Source organism: Cydia amplana, chromosome 17, assembly GCF_948474715.1.
Source record: "Cydia amplana chromosome 17, ilCydAmpl1.1, whole genome shotgun sequence".
NCBI lineage: Eukaryota > Metazoa > Arthropoda > Insecta > Lepidoptera > Tortricidae > Cydia > Cydia amplana.
In genome coordinates, this window is record NC_086085.1 from 1714966 (window position 1) to 1739082 (window position 24117).

The 24117-nt window shown below is 38.7% G+C and overlaps 1 protein-coding gene across 1 annotated transcript; it reads right to left on the reverse strand.

The window, feature by feature from the left end:
- Window positions 1-17098: 17098 nt before the first annotated feature.
- LOC134655997 (inward rectifier potassium channel 2-like) lies at window positions 17099-22354 on the reverse strand. Its single transcript, XM_063511514.1, has 3 exons — window positions 22252-22354; window positions 20967-21052; window positions 17099-18219 (listed from the first exon to the last, which is right to left on the reverse strand). The coding sequence occupies exons 2-3, from the start codon at window positions 21043-21045 to the stop codon at window positions 17099-17101; spliced, it is 1200 nt and encodes a 399-aa protein (XP_063367584.1). The 5' UTR covers window positions 21046-21052; window positions 22252-22354.
- Window positions 22355-24117: the final 1763 nt, after the last annotated feature.

Below are 24117 nucleotides of genomic sequence, written 5' to 3' on the forward strand. Positions count from 1 at the left end.
GTTTACGCTCAAAGAAATGAGACGGTAAACTAGATGTAGAAATTGTAGAACGCATAATATTTGAGTAAATAAATAAATAATATTTAAATAAACAAATAAAATTGGAGTAAATAAAAAAAATTAGGTCGGTTTGGTGGCGAAAATACGCTGTAGAGCCTAGCCATAAGGTATTTAATAAATATTTTTAGCCAAAAAAAATATTTTTATCATCACATTTACACCCGACTAATAAATACATTATAATTTACGTTAACGGAACTTAATCGCGAAAACTTAAGTTTTAATTAATATTCGGAAATTAGTCTAGCGACATTTGTAAAGTGTGTAAAAACATCGGTACAAACACAACAATGGAAAATACCTCAAAACGGCCTGGGCTTTCGACTAAATTATTTGCTCTACCAACTTTACCTACTTTGCCTTTGCTTTATTAGAAAATACTGTCTGTTAGTGTTTGTGTGTGACATTTAGAGTATTAGATGTGTCTGCCGTTTTCAAAAATTTCCTAATAACTGTATCGAAAAAAAAAACCACGATAAATGTGACATGCAGAGCAGAACAGCCGGGCAGACATCGAATACATCGATACCCACTCGCACTAATCACACTCGTACTAATTACGCATACAATTTGGTTGTCGTAAAGAGTTTATGTTAGTACACTTATGCTATGGTACTAAATTTTTCACCGTAGTTTGTAGGTACGTTTGTGAACTAGGGTAACGACAAAGCTGAAACGGAGACGCTTCGCTCGCACTTAACGCTCGCTCTGTCTATAAATTACATTTACAGACATTAGGATATTAATAGACCGTGGTATTTTGAAGAATCACTTTGATTGATTGATACATTTAAAATTCAATTTATTTATTAAACTCTAGGTCCATGGGGTCCCAGCGCGCATAAGTTGTTCGCAGAAATCGCGAAGCGTCTGGTTGACGCAACTGGTGACCGAAGAGCTGGCGGCTACCTCGCACAACGTATCAGCATTACGATACAGCGAGGAAATGTCGCCAGCATCCTTGGTACAATGCCTCAAGGGCCTATTTTAGTTTTAAGCTAGTTTTTAATTTCTTTTAGTAGGTAATTTTTAAAAGTAATGAAATAAATGCATTTGTATTTTGTATTTGTATTTGTATTTGTAATTTCCATTCCGACCCCCACCCAGCCCAAAAGTGCCAAAGATACTAGCGGCATTACCGCGCTGGATTGGCTAATTGTATTTATTTATTTCAGAGGTCTATTTTATATAAATTTGTTAGTAATAAAAGTACTTTAATTTAGGAGTTAGTGCCTAAGTGCTACAAATAATTATGTCAAAGTAAATAATAACCAAACTATGTGACTACATAATTACATTTTTAATATTAACATCAGTATTAAACAATTAAATTAAGTAAATAGTTAAATTAATATTAGGTTCAATTATATTCAATCAAATTATCTATATCATATTCAATTATTCATTCCGTTTCAACATTAAACGTGTCTGTCGCTTGTCGAATCTATAATTCCACAAACTCTTGTTAAGTAGTTCAATTCAAATTTATTCAATAGTTCAAGGTCGGTATACCAATCAGTTAACCTATTCGCCCTAACAATAAAAAGTTCTTCGAATCAGTACTTTTTCAATCGCTTTCTACAATTACAAAGGTAAAAACAGTGACTAGTGAATTGTAAAGACTGCTAATCTCTATACAATTTATATATCTTTGGTATAGTTTAGGGCTGCGGCAAACATTCTTCGATATTTTTGTCACTACACACTAGTAAGTTTATTGACGAAATGGCACACTGCAGTGTCTATGACTTATTTATTCCCTATACCTACTTATATTATTAATGCACTTTTCACGTGCCAATTACTTAAGGTGAAATTTGGTACAGGAATCGTTTGAAACGCCGGTTTAGGTGAAATTTGGTACAGGAATAGTTTGAGATCCGCATAACGGCCTGGCCACGACATTTCGCGACTGACTTCGGCTAAGGCAAAAACCGTTGGAACGAAAGGTCCGATCGCTGTGTCTTGTTTCAATCTATGGTTGTCGCCTTATCCGAAGCCAGTCGCGCAATGTCGTGGCCAGGCCGTAAGGTAGATGTAATAGTTTTTACCAATCATCATAACCAACATACTACACAAAAGAAGTTGCAAGGAGGAGCTACCTAGGTACTCGTAGTAAAGTATAATCAGCTTACAAATCATGCAGTAAACATTTCTTGTGGAAAGAAGTCCCTGTAATATGGCAACATATTATGTTGTCAGTCTTATTAAGAGCTATTATAACTTTGATGTCGTTTGATTGAGCTTATCGATATATGAGCTCCGTACCTGTCATTTAATGCACAATAACCATAACCTTAAAACCAATGACGTATATCTCAGGACTGGCCTTAAGGGCAATAAGAATGGGGCATGAATGGGGCCAGTACAGCGGTGTGACACCGCTACAATGCGATTGGTTGATGAGTTCGCATCACGTGCGCGATTTGGTCGCAACTAGTTGCGTTAGACTGCACGATTGGCTCGAATTCGTGAGTGACAACGCTGAACCAGTACCATTTTTAGTGCCCGTAAGACCCGTCCTGAGATATACGTCAATGCTTAATTCTAACTAAGCATACACAAAATGAATAGTTGCGCTAAATGGTTCTCACTCAGCTAGGTATCACGGTATGAGCCACATGGCACATTCCGCGACGCTGATATTCAGTAAGGCCCAGTGGATGGACGTATGTGGATTAGCAGTCCGTATTTTGCCCTCGTCTATGTAAGTAGCATCGCGTGAGGCTTCGACGATTACCATTTACCACCGCTATTACTGTTAAGTGTCTGGATACTACTACTGCGATTGGTATCTAGTACCTGTGAAGTGGAGTAGGAAAGTGCTTTAAAAAAGCTAGCTTTTAAATGAAATTAATTTTTTTTTCAAAAATTACATTTTTGATACAGACTGTAATTTTAGAATCAATCCGTTCGCCATTTTCAAGTTCAACCGGAAATCAATCCATCCCATTAAAAAGATGACACAAAACGATAACATAGATTACATTGACAGTAACTGTCAAATTTGCAGCGATAAAGTACTCAAAGTGACCAGTAAACTGTTATCTCGAAACGTTTAAGAATAATTGAATACATAATTTATTGCAAGTAATTATTCCGAGGATACTTGTGGAAATTATGGTCGCCCACATAAATAAAGATTTATAATAGTAGTTCCATTATGTAAAACGCATAAATAATATGTATTAGTAAATTTCAAAAATATTGAAATTATATTATTAATAAATGAGTATATACCTATGAGTATGAGTATTGTATTGGCGCGAGCGAAACGCACTGGCGAATGATTTATTATTAAAAATGACATCATTTAAATATCATTTTTACTTCAAAATGTATGTTTAAATTGGCCAATGAAAGTCTTATAATAAGGTTTTTTGATGTCTAGACTTTCCATTACCTACAAATTTAGATGTGTAATTATTGTTTGTGAGCAAGTTATAACTCGTCTTTGAAATTCCCTCCCTCTTAACATCGGCCCCCTTCGAACGATATGGATTAGATATTTACCTACCTATAGTATTTGCCATGATACAAAGACCTAAACCGCCGCTTTTCACTTTCTCCTCTCATCTACTCAAAGGTTAACTGGAAGAGATCCCTCAAAGTGATAAGTTCGCCTTTGTACTTCTTACTAATTGTATGTTATTTTTAATATGTCTTTTTGTACAATAAAGAGTTACTACTACTACTAAAGTGAATATTTGGTTCTGGTGTTTAATTAGACTGTTTATAGCTCAAACCGTAATAGAAGCTACTGCGATAGCTCGGGGGGGGCGTAACATTTAAGACATACCGAGTAATTTCGCCTATCTGTATACCTTTACTGCCGATTCCGAGCAGTTTACTACTGCGACAGTGTACAGTCAGCAGCAGAAGTTGCTAAGCGGGTGAGGTGTTCAAATTACCTTGACGCGCTCTTCTCTTAACAATAAAGTCGCGTCAAGATCATTTTGAACACCTCGCCTTCTTAGCAACCTGCTGACTGAACTAAAACAGTCGGAATAAGTAGCGGCCATAGTGGTCACAAATATAACACGCCTCTATTGTCAAAACGCTAGTGCGTGTTGAGATATTTTTGAGCACCTGAGCCTCTCCGATATATCTGATGGTGACTGTACAACAAAGCCCGTAAATTGAAACTGACAGAGCGAGCGCGAAGCAAGAGCGAAGCGAGAGCGAAGCGTCTCAGTTTCAGCCTGGGCAAAAATGTTTAGTCACTTTAGTGTGCATGTGCAACCACTGGCAGTTATAATCATGCTGAATGTTACATTTGTTATCCCAAGTAATAGTCCAAATAACCAAGTCTAATGACTTTATCGTAGAAATAACTTATCAGTTTTAAGTCCAGAGTCTAAGTAGGACTCTGTTAAGTTTGAACGGTTTTAATTAAGCCAATATCTCTTATTTAAGTGACTTTGAAATTGATGTTACTTTAGTACAATTAGAAAGAGTGAACTACGTTTAATTCTACTCCTACCTAATACGACCTAATGCCAAACTTTTTAAGCTCGCGTTCTAGAAAACTTTTGTTTGTACAACTAAGGCTGTGGAAGGCTGAAGGGTGTGTATTAGGGCTCATTTAGACGGTTCGAGAACTCGCATGCGAGTTTGATTACATTAAGTGTGGCACCGCCGAACCGGCTAATTCTGGCTTGCGGATTGCTACACCGAGTAAGGCGCTGTACGTATCGCGCTTACATTACACCGCCACGGCTACTGAGCGCCTACCGCGAACCACGTTCGACGTGTTGCCTCTCTGTCGCACTTGTAAATTCGTACGTAAGTGTGACAGGGAGGTAAAACGTCGAACGTGGTTCGCGGTAGGCCCTCTGAAGTGGTGGAGTAAGTACACCAGAAGACCGGTTACACGTTGAGGGTGTTCCAGCTTCGATCGCGCCGCTACGTGCACTTCAACTCTTTTGTGGTGCGCGTGCCGCGGCCGCTGCAGGGGACCATCGAGTGCGCCGACTTCTGGCCGAAGGGTTTCGTGTTTCGGAGGTTCCGGGGCAAACTGCCGAATCCGATACAGGAGCAGCCGATGCAACGGAGCCACGCCGTTTTATCGACAAAATAACTAGTGTTTAGTTTTAAGTTTATAAAATATACCTATATGTATGTTAGTCTGTCATCATCATTGGTCTTAAAGTCTATTACAGACTATTGAAACAGTGTCAGGTAGGGCGACAACGTTTTTCGTGGCTATGTAAGCCAATACGGGAGCGGCAAACACGACCACAGGCCTAGCAGGTGTAATTGGGTTAGTCTATAAGGTATTTGTAATATGGGCCTTGTAGCCTGAATTAAATTTCTAAATAAAATAAATAAATAATAAAATAAATTGCGTCGTTTGATCGGTCGGCTGATTGATGTAACCTCAATGGTCCGCAATGTAACTGAAATCGTATAAGAGTTCGCGCGCTGTCTAAATGAGCCCTTAGAATTAGATGTTGTAAAAGTGTTACATATGACACGTATCCTTGACAGTTATCACTCCTTCATAAATATTTGAATATTACCAAATACACAATTTCCCGCTATTATTTTTTAAATAGTTGCACTTAAAGTATTGATTGGCTAACACAAAATTCTATACTTAAGTGTAAGGCCTGAGTGGACGCTCGAGTTGGGCGTGCAGCGGGGCGGGGCGTGCGGCGTGCATGTTAAACAATTAATGCAAGCGTATAAGAGCGGCCTTAGTGCACGCTGCTCACATCACTTGTGAGCCCGACGCCACGCTGCACGTCCCGCCGCACGCTCCGCTTCGAGCGTCCACTCAGGCCTTACACTTAAGGGTAACATTCCATTTCTGACCGCAGCTGCACTACTGGTACTGAACGCGTCGCTGTTACTGTCAATTTCCATAGTAAAATGAACAGTAGTGCAGCTGCGGTTGGAAATGGACTGTCACCTTTAGTCAAACATCTTGCGCGGCATTACAATATTTGTCATAGTTGAGTCGCTGGTGGTAATTGGCATTGCAATTCAAACTTACATTGTGACATCAAAATGATATTTATCTAAATGATGTTGGTCACTCTTGCATTTGGATCGTACTTGTCCGTACATGTATTGGCGCGAGCCAATTAAGTTATGCTGCTTATCTTAGGGAAGCGCCCGAGACTGTGAGATTTTCCACTTTTCATTTACAAATACAAATTGTTTATTTCCAAAAAAAGAATATTAGAGCGTTTACATTTCATGAACTAGGCAAGGCCTGTCCCTGAGGGAAATTAGGTAATTACATAAGCGGCTATTGCAATCAAGTTGAGCAGAAAAACTTTGTATCTAACTACTGTGTACTCGTATGTGGTATCGGATGCAGACGTTTCAGGTTCATATAAAACTAACTCATCATCAGATCATGAATTGTCATGTTTTGACAAAAAATATGTATACCGATGCAGATAGATAGATTTCGAAGAATCAAAAATGTCGGGTAGCTGCACAAATCTCTGTTTTGACATTTCGCTGGGACATCAGTTAGCCGCGACCACGACCAGTGAAACCTGTGTCGAAACGTCGGTAAATAAAGGTAAAACAATAAATTTCTCGATAGACCCGTCTATAAATGTGAGTTAATATATGATCAAAAACCTCCTTTTTGAATTTGGTTAAAATGTGCAACTTGCAATAAGCCAAAGACCACTTAGTATTTAAACATCCGACCGCTAACTCGCTCGAAGGATATCAACTCCGAAAGACTAATCAAATTAAGAAACCCGACTGCCGATCCTCTTTCGTTGCAGTACGGAAACTGTCTTATTCTGGCAGGCGTAAGTATAATGGCACCAATTATGACACTTGTAAAAAAACATTTGAAGTATTTTTGACATGATGGTACGAGTAGCATCCTAATAGATGTGCTATACGCTAGGGACCTCATTCTACTCTCACTGCGACAAAGAACAAAATAGATAGAGTTAAGGGGCCCACTGATTAACAGTCCGCCGGACGGTATCGGCCTGTCAGTTAGAACAAAAAGTTGACAGTTCCGAACAACTAACAGGCCGATACCGTCTGGAGGACTGTTAATCAGTGGGCCCCTTTAGACCAAGACAAGTCTGCAACCATTTTGATAGTACCTACACCCAGTGCAAGTGTTATTTTAAACTTCAAACTTCTATGAAATTATGACGTATAAAATAAATAACACTTACGCGACAGCTATGAATCCAAATAAGTTTTCTTGCATTTCTAGTTAAACAATGTGTCCCCTCTCAGAATATTGCCGCGCCTAGTTTGAGAACATAGTTTTAGATTGGATTTGTCTTTTGGATCCGGGAACCAAAACTGCCGAAACTGTGTTTGCTGTGAGAGATCTTTCGAGAGTTCTTTTTTTAAGTTAGTACCAATTTACTTTAGGAACTGAGTGATCAAGGTTTTTATTCTAGAATATGCAATTATAGAGTATTTTGATATAATTTAACAAGCGCTGATAGCTGAATGGGTTTTTTAAGTTTGTACCTTGGACACTTAGGTACCAATTTCCTTAAGCCCTCGGGATTTTTCCCATCTTCCGAAACGGAATTCATGAACCAAACCCAGGGGCTCGATACAGATTTAAAAATTTCTTATAATTTTTAACTGGTTTTGGGGGACGGGGGTGTCCATTGATTACGTGAGGCGTTTTAGTGAAACCTTGGTGAGATGTGAGATTTGTGTTGAGTTTATGATATAGGAGGCAAACGCGCAGACGACTTCCGTGATGGTAAGCGACTGCCGTCGCCCATGGAAACCCGAAACGCCACATAAGCCGCAGATTGGCCAACATGATCTCCAAGCCATGATGGCCAACCAAATCCTTCGAGGAGCAGGAAAGAGAAAAACGCCAACTATACAGTTGGCAACAACAGACCGGGCTGTCGTCACGGCCCGCGACAGACGCAGCCAAAAAGGGCCTCGCCCTGAAATGGCGTCCTCGCACCCCCAGAAAGGGGGAGTGTCAGATGGCCCCGCTGCAACACACGGTGGTATATGTGGGTGTGTGCGGGGTGTAATGGACCCTAAAGACATAGAAATCCTGCATGAAACGCTTCTCCACAACAGACAGTCATCGATCGCTGCCACGTTTAGTGTAATTACTGCAATCTGGATAATAACTGCATTTCTGCAGCCGATTGTACCTGCATTGGTAGGGTCGGCAGAAACGACGATTTTATTTTTTATTATTAGTGTTCCGTATAAAACTTTGTTCACGGAACACTTACTCTGGTTTTGAAAATCGTTTAAATTTGTTTTTCTCACGAGACCGTTTGACGTATATTGCTAAAATTTGGAACAGTTATAGAAATTACCACCAATTTACATAGCTTCATAGTATTATTATCAGGCACTACGAATAAATGAGAAATGTATTCAACAAACATTAATAATAAAAAAACATAATCATTAAAACTAATAATAAACTAAAAAACGTCTAATATGCGCCTCCACCCTGCATCGTACCCGGCTCAAAAGTCCCCATGATGCCTGCAGCGTTTCCTCGCTGCACGGCAATGGAGATCTGTTGAACCAGGTACGACCCAGAGCGGGGGTCGCAACCCCTCTCCCGTAGACGTCTCCCCAGTTCACCAATCAGACGCCGAGCCTCGGAGCCCCAGGGCCCCGCGGTTTCAATTGCCACCGGCACGAAATCATAGCTTGATTCCAGGGCGGAGTATTTGGTGTGCTTTAGCTTGGCGGCGGTTTCCGCCGCCGAGTCGGCATACCGTGAGGTATGCCTCAGGTGGGACGCAGCAAAGGTGCTAACGCAAGTTGCGTCCCATAAGAGACAGCGTCCCCTCCGCCATGGAATCAAGGTCAGTCCGTCCGGTCTTTTACCGTCCGTACGACTCAAGCCAGGGGGCCCCAGTATGCATGGCACGCTAGCCGACACCATTGCCCTTCGTATTATCTCGTTAATAGATTGGTGCCTAGGAAATCGCCCCGCGCACCTTTGGCAGCTTAAACCATGGTGTCCGTTGGCTTCTACCATTGCTCCGCATCTGCAGCGATGAGCCTCACACACACTGGCCCCCAACCGGAGTGCCACTGCTATTCTTAACGAGTCGTTGTCTAGCAGTGTACCAAGCTGGGGTGAGGGCAGTGCATGTATCCAGGCCCCTGACTCTGGCTGTGCAAGAGCTTTAAGGCGCGCGAGATCGACACCCGAGGCGCCAGAAATCAACGAGTTGTACAGACGTCTGCTCCAGATGTCGTCCTATTGTCTTTGTATAGCGGGATCGTCAGGCCTTGCGTCGCCCGGCGTAGTTGCGGACCAATTTGCCAAGGCTTCTGAGACAATTGGAACCGGGGAGTTGACACCATTAAGAGCTAATATTCGAGTGACAAGATCCACAGTTCCATTCGCAGATGCTAAAAAGGCAATGAGTCCTATATCTTCGACGCGGCGAATTCCAAGGCCGCCATATCGTATGGGAAGCGTCGCTTGAATCCACTGTATGTCGGTAAGATCGACGTTTAGAATGAGTTGTAAGGTCGACTTTAATTCAAGATCTATTTCTTTTGCTGCTACGAATGCATTACCTATATAGTTGGTTTTTGTGATCTTGAACTGTCTTTTAATTAATAATCCCCTTTGAAAAATAAGTCATAGCAAATATGTTAGAATTATAAATTATCTTTTACATTCTTTTGCTTTCATAAGTAATATAAACAATTATTTTAAAGCGTTATTATAAATAAAATATTGTTTAGACGACTACGGTTTCACTCACTTGAATTTACTTGAATTGAAGGGCCCAAAACATGTCGCCAATAGCGATTAAAATTCAAGTGAGTGAAACCGTTGTCGTCTAAATAGTTTAGAATATGTCTCACGAAAGTTTAATATTGAAATAAAATATTGTACCGTATTTTTTTAATACAGCTGGGACCACTTCCTATCTGCTTCCTATGTGCTGACCGTACGTCTGAATGATCGAAAGCCGAGACTTTTCAGACGACTATCGACCATGAAGCCGAGTTTACCATAATTACGATTCTGAACATTAATTGTTTTAGACTGTATCGTTTCGTTTTTACCATTAGTGGTTACCTTTTCCTCGAGATTTCCGTCCAGGGAATCTTTAAAATCTTGCGCCAACACCACATTCGACATGCTCCAATTGGCTCAAACACAAAACTATGTTCATGTCGTTCCTGTAGACATACCCAAAAGTTAAGGGACACAAAGGTAAATGTTCTTATTTAAACCCTATCCATTGAAAGGGTACTTCTGGTATTTGGATAAGTATGATAAAATCATTACCTGCCCACAAGCTGTTAACTATTGTCCACGGGAGAAAAAACTTGTGGGCCATTTTATTTAAAGTTGTCCCTACACTTTTTTTTCAAAATTGGGATTTTTTATGTTATATTTACTCAGAATCATGAGCTCTTTTGATCCTAATAGGAGAAAAAAAGTGTCCCAAAGCTTCCATACATTTTTCGATCTTTCCATTCCGTGACCACCATAAAAAGTCTATGAAAAATGGTAACGGAATGGAAAAAAACCTTGGGACACTATTTTTCTCCTATTAGGATAGAAAGAGCTCGTGATTCTGAGTAGAAATAACATAGAAATTCACAAATTAAAAAAAAGTGTAGCGGACAACTTTAAGTAAAATGGCCTTTGTTGTGTTGTCAAACAAAACTGTCAAGTTTCAGAGTACAGGTTTCCGAACCATATAGCAACCAGCAGCATAATAGAGAAGACTAACTGCCGTATTAGAACTTCAAGATATTCACAAGAGACGACACGTACTAGATCCATTCTAGATACGTTATAGTTTAGATTTCAACTAGTTCTCTTTTGCAGCGCAATTCGGGCAACCAATGTCACTTTTACGATAATATCTATTAGACGTGAATTCGATCTCTAAGTAATATCTTGTGGAAATCGTTCAAGAGTATCTCCAGAATCGCGGAAATGTCAAATTTGACAGGTTAGATCTTAAACATATCGTTATCGTATCTTGGCGATGTCTAAAAGATATCTAATAGATGTCTTTTACAAAATCCTAATCGGGCCCCAGGGCGTGCAGTAGCTTGGTTTTGGTTGCTTTACCTACTGATTCCTCTGTTCTGTCAGATCTTCTCTAACCGCTTAAGGCCCCGTGGGTTTAGTTTCTTCTCTCACTATCACCGAGCAGCCCTGATTTAGACGGCGCGCGAACTCGTATACGATTTTAGTTACATTGCGGCCCATTGAGGTGACATCAATTTAGCCGACCAATCAAATGACGCAATGTAATGAAACTCGCATGCGAGTTCTCGCACCGTCTAAATGCGCCCTAAATGTGATCGAGACGGCTTTGCGTGTCGCGGATATCATGTTTTTAAATTATTATTTTAGTAAGTTTTATAAAAACTAATCGACGTTCAGCCTCATGAGTAGATCAAAATGGCATATTTCAATTTTCATATTTTTAGCTTTTGTGCAAATAAATTACAAATTTTTAAAGCGCGTTTTACACCTACCTATGCTCGTGATTTTTTGTACCGAGTGAAAGTCTAGGAATCGGGTTTCGAATCAATGAAGTAGGTACGAAAAAGTGGGCATGAGCGAGACAACCGCTATGCACGTATATAGCGAAGTCCCGCTCGCACACCGTAGCGGCTTGTGGATCCACATTTCAAAATATCGGGACCTAAGTACACCTAACTCCCTCGTCCTAAACTCTACACAGAATTAATCCTAAAACTAACCCCCACCTGCATATCCGGACAACACATGCCCCGGATTCAATTAGCACCCGGTGCGGTTAAAGCGGAAATTTCCGGAAATTTCTACAAATTCTTGGAAACGTCTACAAATTTCACCGTACGTGCTGGTTAATTTCATTTGCAGCTGGGATATGGCAGTCGAGTGTGCATGGTTGCAAAATAGTTATTTGTACAACAAGAGATCAAAGTTTGATATTTCTTCGAGTGCTTATTTTGAGTCCCGTGCAAACGAAAGATTCTATACTAATTTAGAATCTTGAGCGTAGTAAGGGACTCAAAAGCGCACGAGATGTAAATAACTTTGATCTCGTGTAGTTCACAAAACTTTTCACCTCAGCAGTGAGAACATATTAGAGAACCCGAAAAATGTATTCCTTCTTCATCACTTACCTCTATTCACTCATGTTTTCTTAAGATATACCAACAATTAAGTTTTCACCTCAGCAGCTCGAACAAGGGTACTTTGCTATTTAAAAACAGTGAGCAAAATCGCATTTTGCTCACTGAGTGAGACAAAATGAGCAAAATGCGATTTTGCTCATTTTCGAAAAGGTATTTTTTCATGATTTATTTTTAGATTCCTTAAGTTATGACGAGTAAAAAAATGGCATTAATATACAAAAACGCAACAATCAATATGTTTATTTTTTAACTTTGATGACATACCTACCTATTAACTTATTTATTAACTTAACTGACTTTCAAAGAAACTGTACTACGAATGAACAACACGACCTTCAAACATTCAAGAAAAGACCGTACTCCCGTCTTGAGCGCCGGCAACGCACTTACAACTCCTCTGGTGTCCATGGCCGACGGTAATCGCTTACCATCAGGCGATTCGTCTGCTCATTTGCCTCCCATATCATTAAAAAAGCGGCCAAGTGCGAGTAGGACTCGCCCATGAAGGGTTCCGTATTTAGGCGATTTATGACGTATAAAAAAAAAACTACTTACTAGATCTCGTTCAAACCAATTTTCGGTGGAAGTTTACATGGTAATGTACATCATATATTTTTTTAGTTTTATCATTCTCTTATTTTAGAAGTTACAGGGGGGGACACACATTTTACCACTTTGGAAGTGTCTCTCGCGCAAACTATTCAGTTTAAAAAAAAATGATATTAGAAATCTCAATATCATTTTTGAAGACCTATCCATAGATACCCCACACGTATGGGTTTGATGAAAAAAAAATTTTCGAGTTTCAGTTCGAAGTATGGGGAACCCCAAAATTTATTGTTTTTTTTCTATTTTTGAGTGAAAGTCTTAATGCGGTTCACAGAATACATCTACTTACCAAGTTTCAACAGTATAGTTCTTATAGTTTCGGAGAAAAGTGGCTGTGACATACGGACGGACAGACAGACGGACAGACGGACAGACAGACAGACAGACAGACAGACAGACATGACGAATCTATAAGGGTTCCGTTTTTTGCTATTTAGCTACGGAACCCTAAAAATCAACATATGCATTTGCCTATCTAATTTCTAAAATGTAAGCGCGTAATATTGCTATTAATTTTCTTTAGGCGTCGTTTATACAAGACCGACGATATAGATCGACTTCCGACTCCAGAGGGACCGTATGCTTGTTTGCCACCGACGTAGTATTAAAAAAGTAGGTACCGTCATTGTAGCCAACTTTGCCTCCAGGGGAAACTTTGTCCAAAACGACAATTTTAAACAAATTCGTTAATGTAGAAAAATTCAAAATAGTTCTGGCCACCCTGGTAATTTTAGTAGAAAATAGGTTATATTAAATTTGTGACAATACTATATATACCAAAAATGTGCATATTGTGCAATTTTCAGCGAGTTGTCAAATATAGGGTATATTACTGCGGGCAAAAAGTTGTTGAAAAATGAATGCTCGTAGAAAAAAATTGAGAACCTTCTGACAAATATTTCCGTTTCAGTTATAAAACATGAAGCATAGATTATGTCTATTGAGGTTTAAACTAAAAAGACCTAAAGACACAAGAGTTTTGGCGGTGGGCAATGTAATCCGGTTATGTACAGACCTATGGATGCCAACATTGCCCACCAACAAAAACGGCTTAGGGTTGTCACTTTCGACTAACTTAGCCAACTTCGCAAGTAAAAGAGGGTTATGTTTGTACACTAAAGTAAGTTCATAAATATATACTGAATTTAATTTGTCTTATTATCCTTTATTTAGATGTTTTATCCCATTAACGCTGGTAAAATACAGCAAAAATCATATTTTTGGCCATTGAACTATTGTAACAGATTTTCTCAAAAGTGACAACCCTAGCATTACCTAATAAGGTACCAGGTACCTAATAAGTAGGTACAGCTAAACTTAAAAATTCAATAATTTACTTATATATTTATTTATTTAATAAATCTTACAGCTATCTTAACAGTTTCCCAATGCGATATTGTAGACAGGCTATTAACATTAAGAGATAATTACTATAACTAGGTATATACTATAAGTAGGTACTATAACTAATATAGTCTTTTTTAAACAGGAAGGGTACGATGGCCGATGTCATCTCAGTACAATTTTACGAGATTTGATGTTTAAGGTTATAAAATTATATAGATGACACTTGTCACCGTAGATTCAAAGTAGGTTTCATGGTGACATAAGAATCCATTTTAAAATCGTGTTTTATTTATTGGAGATTGGATTTCTTCCTTACTAAGAAATTGTTAGTACAGTCAGCAGCAGAAGTAGCTAAGCTGGCCAGGTGTCCAAAATGATCTTGACGCGACTTTATTGTCAAGAGAATAAGAGCGTGTTAAGGTAATTTTGAACACCTCGCCCGCTTAGCAACTTCTGCTGCTGACTGTAATCACTACATAATGCCGTATTCGAACTTCAAAATATTCACAAGAGACGACACGTACTAGATCCATTCTAGGTAGGTACGTACGTAATAGTTTAGATTTCAACTAGTTCTCTTTTCCAGCGCAATTCGGGCAACCAATATCACTTTTAGATCGTGTTAGATATCTATTAGATGTGAATTAGATCTCTATAGTAATATATTGTGGAAATCGTTCAAGAGTATCTCCAGAATCGCGGAAATGTCAAATTTGACAGGTTAGATCTTAAACATATCGTTATCGTATCTTGGCGATGTCTAAAAGATATCTTTTAGATGTCTATTACAAAATCCGAATCGGGCCCATAGTATAAATATAAAACAAAGTCGCTTCCCGCTGTCTGTCCCTATGTATGCTTAGATCTTTAAAACTACGCAACGGATTTTGCTGCGGTTTTTTAAATAGATAGAGATTAGAGTGATTCAAGAGGAAGGTTTATACCTATATAATTTGTAAACCCGAGCGGAGCCGAGGCGGGTCACTAGTTATTACATAAACTTAATCTAAACGATTATTTTTAATAACAAAGAAAACACTCAGAGACAATAGAGACCATAAGCCCATTTACCATCGTCCAAGCCACATTGAGATCCATTTCAACTCCTGCATGTTTTCATTCACAACTCGCTCTAACAATTTAATTAAATTCAGAACTAACAGAAACTTGCTCACTATCACAAATGGTCGTAAGATACCATGTTTTGCTTTAAACGTATACCATTTTGGATAAATAAGCCTGGAGTAATTAATTATACTTCCCGCCTTCTTGGCCGTAACTTTGTTTAGGAATTATACTGAAATAACAACTGTATTTATAGTAACAGGCCAATTCGTGACGTTCCACGGATAAAGGTACGTTATAGCGATTGGGGCTTAAACGCCGTGTAGCCCCGCATATTTAGTATTGGAGCGTCGTTGATAATAGCGAAGCGGCGACCGTCATAACGTACCTTAAAGCTGGAAACAAATTATCGGACGCGGCTGACGCGCGCGACATAAAAGTGTGCACAGTCAGGAACATCCAGCGCGCCAGATTTCTGTCGGATGTCCGAAGGCTCAAGGTTACGTACAGTACACGGCTTACCTCCGATAGTTTGCACAGTTCAGTGTATATTCATTATCTAGATACCTATAAGTCGCGGCTGTGAGCCGCGTCCGTCAGCTGCGTCCGATAATTTGTTTCCAGCTTTACGCGTGAAACGTCACATTTGAGTTTTAGCTATTCGATCTGTTTCCGATATCGTTATCGAATAACTAAAACTAGTATTGACTTATTGGCAAGGTGCGAAGTCGGTGGAGGGAGAAGTGGCGCTGATCGTCACAAACACAGGTAATCTTATGGAATGTCCGACATTAGTACTAGCGGCAGCCGCTTGAACTAATTTTACTCCATAAGATTTAACGTAGAAAATCCGACAAAATGAGGGCAGCACCAGTCGTGCACCTAGCGAATTAGGTAAGGTAACTAGAATTGTACAAGTCAGTCACTTAGTTGTCAATTACATTTATAAATAGAACAGTAGAACAAAAACAACTATACGAGTACAACATGTATTTTCCATTCTCCATGGTTTTTAGGGTTCCGTACCCAATGGCAAAAAACGGAACCCTTATGGATTCGTCATGTCTGTCTGTCTGTCTGTCCGTCCGTGTGTCACAGCCACTTGAATTCCGAAACTATAAGAACTATACTGTTGAAACTTGGTAAGTAAGTAAGTGTTTGAAAACCACTATGTACTTATTCTAAGTTCTCGTTAAGTGAAATGTAAAATTTCTTATGAGAATTATAAAAAATCTTTAACCCGAAGTAGATGTATTCTATGAACCGCATTAAGATTTTTACACAAAAATAGAAAAAAAAAACAATAAATTTTTGGGGTTCCCCATACTTAGAACTGAAACTCAAAAAAAAATTTTTCATCAAACCCATACGTGTGGGGTATCTATGGATAGGTCTTCAAAAATGATATTGAGGTTTCTAATATATTTTTTTTTCTAAACTGAATAGTTTGCGCGAGAGACACTTCCAAAGTGGTAAAATGTGTGTCCTCCCCCCCTGTAACTTCTAAAATTAGAGAATGATAAAACTAAAAAAATATATGATGTACATTACCATGCAAACTTCCACCGAAAATTGGTTTGAACGAGATCTAGTAAGTAGCTTTTTTTTAATACGTCGTAAATCCCCTAAATACGGAACCCTTCATGGGCGAGTCCGACTCGCACTTGGCCGCTTTTTTTATTATGTTACAATGAAAAACTATTAGGCTTATGAGTTTTCCTTTTTTTTCAAAATTTGCAATGCAAAAAAGAAACCTAGAATATATTATGTTGAAACGATCGATATCAAAATCAAAGTGATTATGTTAAGATTTAGTTAGTGGAAAACGTTTTCTCCCGAAACAAAAATTGTATGAAAAAAGTACCTTTTGTCAGTTATTTGTTCGTGACTCGTCAGTTGTCAGTCAGTATACTTCTCTCTTAAAGTCAGTTCCATTATTCCAGCTTACTTTTGTTGGACTCCGGTTCCTCGGCACATCACCTGTCAGAAGAGAGATCTCTCTACTGTTCTCTCTTAATATACGTTCATATTCATGAACAGAACACAAAGGAGTATCTATTTCTTCAGTTTCACCTAATTTAGAAAAATCTACATTATACACATTCTTTTCATAATTGAAATCAATCATTGGCACAAATCTATGCCCCCACAAAATCTCATTTGATGTATAACTTGATTTAGCTTGTACTGGTTGGCCAGTTGATTCAATTATACCTTCAAGAACTACTAAAATTTCTAAACCACCACTCAGTAAATCTGGCGCAGAAATATTATAAAAAGGACTAGTTTTATCTATAACATGAATAACTGACACAGGCCACAAGAAGAACGTAGATTCGCATCCATCTAGTTCCACGTTTAGAGATATTTGCTCAAATTCATCTAAAATATCGTCTCGATCCATTCTAATTATATACATTAAGGCTTTTATATTAAGTATTCTGGACTTCCTCATATCTCCCACTCGGAAAACTACACACATTTTATCATCCCTAGAATAAATGACAGCATTCTTGCTGAATAGAATTGTCTGTGTTCTATTTTTGGGTCTAGTTAGTTTAGCAAACAGTATTCCGATCATAAATGCTTGGAAGATTGTGCTAACGATGCATTGCATGCACATAGTGAATATGGCATCAGGGCATTCCAAAGTTATCTTCCTATGTCCATAAGCAACTGTTGTTTGAACTTCGATGCTGAAAAGAAAAGCTGAGGTGAAATTGTATATCTCTCTGATACAGGGAGTCCACTCGGTCCCATTAACAATTTTGTTGTTATTAAAATCGCCATGGCCCATAGAAATAAGCCAGTACAAGCATCCGAAGAACAACCAGATGCCGATGAAAGCCATGACGAAATTTAATAGAGTCCATCGCCATCTTGCTTTGACCATAGTGACGAACCAGGTGGTGAAGAATCGAAGCCTCTCCTTGGAATTAAACTTCTCAATGTTGAATTCGCCGTTTTTGAAGACGGCGCGCTTGAAGTAGTGCTTGTATTTGTAGGGTTTGTGATGATTGGATCCTGAAAATAAAAAGAAATCATAATAAGGAAGTATCTACCTATTTATTTGCTTTACAAATGCTATCAAATTTGGTCAAAATATTTTCTATAATACAAAACAATAACTACAATAATTATCCTTTATTGCTCACCAATATCAAAGGAAAATAACATACAAATTAGCACATAAATCAAACTTTGGTAGATAACAGGCGGTCTTATCGTTAAGAAGCGATTTCTTCTAGACAACCTTAGGGTAGTGGGGACAAGGAAAATAACAAGTAATAGATAAGTAAGTAAAAAATAATAATGTTAAAATCCAGACAGGAGAATGCGAACTTAGGTTGTATGTAAATGTCATTTCTCGCAGAGTTGTCCACTTTCGTCTGAAGGATGGATAATTTTAGCTAAATATTGCCAATTGGTATACCTTTTTATTTTAATTAAAATGGATTTCTGCAAAATAACGCCTATTTATATTATTTATCTGTAGAATGTGCTGAAAATATAGAAACAATAAAATTACACATAATACAAGCTGAGCAATCTAAAGGGGACAATAAGGGAAAATTTAAAATTGTACGCACCTGATAACAACATATTTTCCATAGTTTTGTAGAATACAATAAACAATAAACAACATATGTTCTACAGAGTCAATCCTTTACTGACGACTCACGTAGTTTTGTCTTAAAATTTACATTAAATGATAAGATATGAAATAGGAAACTGTGCGCCCTAGAGACGTCACTTTTCTTATTCATAGTAAATTACATAGTAAAACAAAACAAATGGTTAAAATAAATAAACGCGAACGTCACAGCGTTGACTTCTACCTTCAACTTCACCAATATTCATGAAAATAATACCTAAATGTTGTTATTTAAAACCAGATAACGAGAGGTCAATTCGAGCGCTCATTTTGATATCTGAATGATGTCATTTTGTTATCATTTGTGCGTACATTTCGCTGGTACTTATCCATTATTGTAGACGCACGGCTAATGATACTAAAATTACATTATTTTGATGTCAAATTGTAAGTTTGAATTGGCCTACGACTACCACCAGTTTGACACTGACATATTCGCTAACGTCTGCGTAACTTAATTTCTATCTCGCTCATACATATTAGTGCGAGCGAGACATATAGAAAGTAAGTTACGCAGACGTTAGCGAATATACCAGTCTGACACTGATAAGGCAGTCATGGTAAGGCTACTGGATCCTGTATCGAATTTGATGAAAGCCATTAGCAGCTGATACGAACTGTAAGTTGATTACCCAAGTTCCGACGTTAGCTCATTCTGGTAACGCGTTAACTCATGTACGTTGCGCGGAAGTTTTTGGCTAATCTGAGTGTGATAATGGGAGACACCTTCTGTGTTCTAATTTAGGGCGTAAAAAATAGAACGCTGTCTGTCCGTATGTATGCTTAGATCTTTAAAACTACGCAACGGATTTTGATGCGGTTTTTTAATAGATAGAGTGATTCAAAAGGAAGGTTTGTGTATAATTTGTTAACCCGTGCAAAGCCGAGGCGGGTCGCTAGTATGTAAATAAAAGTATAAAGGTTTTACTCTATCAAATTTGATGAAAGCCATTAGCAGCTGTTTTATGCGAGCAGTAACTTAATTACCCAAGTTCCGACGTTAGCTCATTCCGGTAACGCATTAACTCAAGTACGCTGCGCGGAAGTTTTTGGCTAATCTGAGTGGGATAATGGAAGACACCTTCTGTGTTCTAATTTAAGGCGTATGAAATAGAACGTAAATTAGAGTGAATTAATTATATGTTAAATTAAAAATGAACATGTATTTACAGTCATAGCGAAATGTTACGTATTTATTAAAATAAAAAACCTACCAAAAAGAAAATGAAAAAAAAAATGATTTTCAACTAAAGTAGAAATCTTACCGAAGCCTTTATTTAATTGGATAAGAATTATGTACATGGATAGATAAATAATAAAGTAGAAAGGTTTTTCTGTATCAAATTTGATGAAAACCCGTAGCAGCTGTTTATCCGAACAGTAACTTGATTACCCAAGTTCCGACGGTAGCTCATTCTGGTAACGCGTTAACTCAAATACGTTGCGCGGAAGTTTTTGGCTAATCTGAGTGGGATAATGGGAGAGGTGTTCTGTGTTCTAATTCAAGATTTTGTAAGAGGTACTACGTAGATTAGAGTTACATTTTGCTTTTTGAAGTGAAAACTTCTTTAGCGGTGCTGGGCACTTTTTGAGGTGGGGAAAAAATTATAAACTCGAGACAGCGTAAGGCGATCACGTGACCGTAAGCCCCGTAAGGTTCACTCATAATTTAGAGTGCATTTAAATCAATAAAGAAAAACTCAATGTTATTTGACATTTATGTTGCGGACTCCTTTTCAAAACCTATACTTATCTTTTTACACACTCTTTACCTATGTTCAAATAATTTGAATGAAAAAGTGTGATCTTATTTGAGAATGATAATAATAAATAAATAGAATACTTCCGCTAAACGTATGTATCGTGTTACCGGGCGTCGGTAACATAGTGAGGTGAGTTTTCACTTCTATCGGCACTCCCGGAGTGCAACAAGTTGTTTTTAAAAATTATAAACTAACATGTACCATTGACTTATTTACCTACAATCATAGCTTTAAAATTGCGTACGTCACGTCACGCTATCGACTGAAATTTACACTAGGGACTAGGGGTATCTGTTACAAAGGAAATACTTCATATTATGAGAGCGGGAAATAACGACATTCGTTTTACTTACTATTTCGGAAATGGTAGACGCCTGGTTTCACCAGTGGCTCAACTTCAGTTTCCTCAGATAATTCTTGATCTTTTAACATGATTGCGCTGCAAAAATATTACATAGGAGTATAATTATATTACCGAAATTATTAACGTGACATAAATATAACACTTTAAACTCTGGCGTTATGTATGTGACACCGTCAGATTGTGAATCCGTTAGTTTACAATCTAACGTAGGTTAGGTTAGTTTATAATCTCCCTACCGTCAACGTAGCGAGATTATAAACTGACGAGTGTTTACAATTTTAAGGTGACATACACATGTTTAATGATTAGAGTGTGCCACAGCCATTGAACTATTGAACACGTAGAACCGGCACAGAGAACCAGTATTTATTAACTCAATGAAGCTGAGACAGCAAATAAAAGTAACGATATTATCAGGCCAAGTAGAACGTGCACTGTCCTTAAATAAACCGATCTTCTTCCTCGCGTTGTCCCGGCATTTTGCCACGGCTCATGGGAGCCTGGGGTCCGCTTGGCAACTAATCCCAGGAATTGGCGTGGGCACTAGTTTTTACAAAAGCGTCTGCCATCTGACCTTCCCAGAGGGTAAACTAAGCCCTTATTGCCGTGGTTCCTAACCTGGGGGTAATTACTCCAGTGGGGGTAAAACTGGTATAATAAGCTAACCTAATTTAACAATACAACAAACGTACACGTTTTATTTTTTATTACCATTGGGAGGAGGGGTAAAATCAGGTTCCCTAGTTAGTCATAGGGGTGACCGGACTGAAAAGGTTAGGAACCACTGCCTTATTGGGATTAGTCCGGTTTCCTCACGATGTTTTCCTTCAAAGAAAAGCGACTGGTAAATATCAAATGATATTTCGTACATAAGTTCCGAAAAACTCGTTGGTACGAGCCGGGGTTTGGCAAGTCGCACGCTCTTACCGCTAGGCCACCAGCGCTTCATTAAATAAACCGATATTAGAATTCTATTTGAATCATATCAGGGGCCTAACCATGATGTCTTTATTGCGATTCTGTTTAGGAGCTAAACTGAATCGCTAAAGGACGGAGCTATATAAGTCGCATAGCTCCGTCTTTTAGCGATTCAGTTTAGGTCCTAAACAGAATCGCAATAAGGACATCATGGTACTTAAGGCCCCACTTAGTTGCCATTCGCGCGTTCGTTTCGCTCAGACTAACGCACAAGTTGTAATGCAAGCGATATGCTCGCAAAACCTTAGCAAAGTTTCAAAACCGTTGCCACTTTTTAAAGTAGGTACCTAAATTACCTGTGAACCAAATCCACTGTCACTGAACCGCCGAATAATTAATTTTCTCAAACGTAAATTTAATTACGTAACTAAACAGAGAAACTGTATTCGCTTGAATCATGTTTAACATGAAAGTGAGTGAGATACTATGTGCTTATGTAGGTAGTAATTAGGTAGTATATTTATAGATAGTGTGTTGATAAGATAACAGTACAGGCGACGAGAAAATAGTTACTTACTTATTTATTTACTCCTCTGGCGCAGCAACCCAAAGTGTCTTGGCCTCCAACACGACAGCTCACCACCGAATCTCCGTTCTGGCAGGAGTGGCTCACTCCGCGATTTCGTCGCGTCGCTACAAGTACCTACAAGTACATGTGCCCACACCAATTTTGTTGTCTAGCCATAGTAGCTGCCGCGTACCGCTACGGAACGGACGCCTGCTCGCCCTTGTGCCACCTAGTGGTCATATCTGTCGTAATACTCGTAGACGCGTTTTGGTAGAGTGAGTCTTCTGAACCTAGTACTATTATTATTTATTCTGTGGTCCTGTGTAGTTTCTCGCTAGTCTTCGTAGTATTAGGGCGGTTTCGCACTACGTGCGATCCGAATCAGATCCGAACCCGTGAAAATATGGTCCGTTGTAGCCGTAGAACTATTTCTATGGTAAGTCACGCACTACATCCGATCTCCGTCGTCCGATTTCTTTCCGTCATTCTAGAATCTCCATTCCGGAGAAGATGTTTGACGGACCGAAGTAGCCTTAGTATTATTTGTATGAACGCTCGTGCACTGTGTCCGAGTTAAAGCCGAGCTGCGTACGAGTAGAGAGGCAGGGGGGCGGGCGGTGTATTCGGATAGGACTAGTGCGTAAGCCAATATACGAATTCGGTCCGAGTTAGACATATTTTCACGGGTTCGGATAGGAATAGTGCGTAAGCGAATATCCGAATTCGGTCCGAGTTAGACCCATATTTTCACGGGTTCGGATAGGACTAGTGCGTAAGCGAATATCCGAATTCGGTCCGAGTTTTCTAGACCCATATTTTCACGGGTTCGGATCGGATTCGGATCGGACGTAGTGCGAAACCACTCTTAGTATAATTAATTAAGATGTATGTTGATGACTGTACATAATTAAACATATAACAGTGGCTAATGCTACAATAAAAGCATCATGTAGATGTAACGCAAACACTTCGTTGTTTTTAAATTCGTGTAATTAGAAATTATTTTTTAATCCTTTAATTTTTCATCTTTGTTTTTAGACCTGTTTCATATACCTACTAAGAAGGTGGCAAACAAACGTATCGCCCGCCTAATGTAGCGTATGGGAGCGTTTTTTTTTTTTGTTGTACCCTACACTTTTTTTTTTCAAATTAGGGATTTTTTATGTTATTTCTACTCAGAATCACGAGCTCTTTCTATCCTAATAGGAGAAAAAAAGTGTCCTAAGGTTTTTATTTCCATTACGTCACCATTTTTCATAGACTTTGTATGGCGGTCGCGCAATGGAAAGATCGAAAAATGTATGGAAATTTTGGGACACTTTTTTTCTCCTATTAGGATAGAAAGAGCTCGTGATTCTCAGTAGAAATAACATAAAAAATCCCAAATTTGAAAAAAAAGTGTAGGGGACAACAAAAAAAACGCCCATGGACACTTGCAACTCCAGTTTTAATAGGTACGGTCGAAAGTATTTATGACTCATTTCGTACCTTGTCACAGTGACAATCAATATGAAAGTCGCTAGAGACCTCATACTATTGTTACTGTGACAAGGTACAAAATGAGTCATAAATTAAAACTTTCGGCTGTACAGCTATAATGTACCTATTGTTATAAATTGTATTGAATAATCGTAGGTATTGTCACGGAACCGTA

Excerpts from the sequence above, each read along its gene's own strand:
- LOC134655997 (XM_063511514.1), bottom strand. The coding sequence starts at position 21,045 with ATGTTAAAAGATCAAGAATTATCTGAGGAAACTGAAGTTGAGCCACTG. Across the intron at positions 18,220-20,966 it reads CGTCTACCATTTCCGAAATA|GATCCAATCATCACAAACCC; the intron begins GTAAGTAAAACG and ends TTTTATTTTCAG.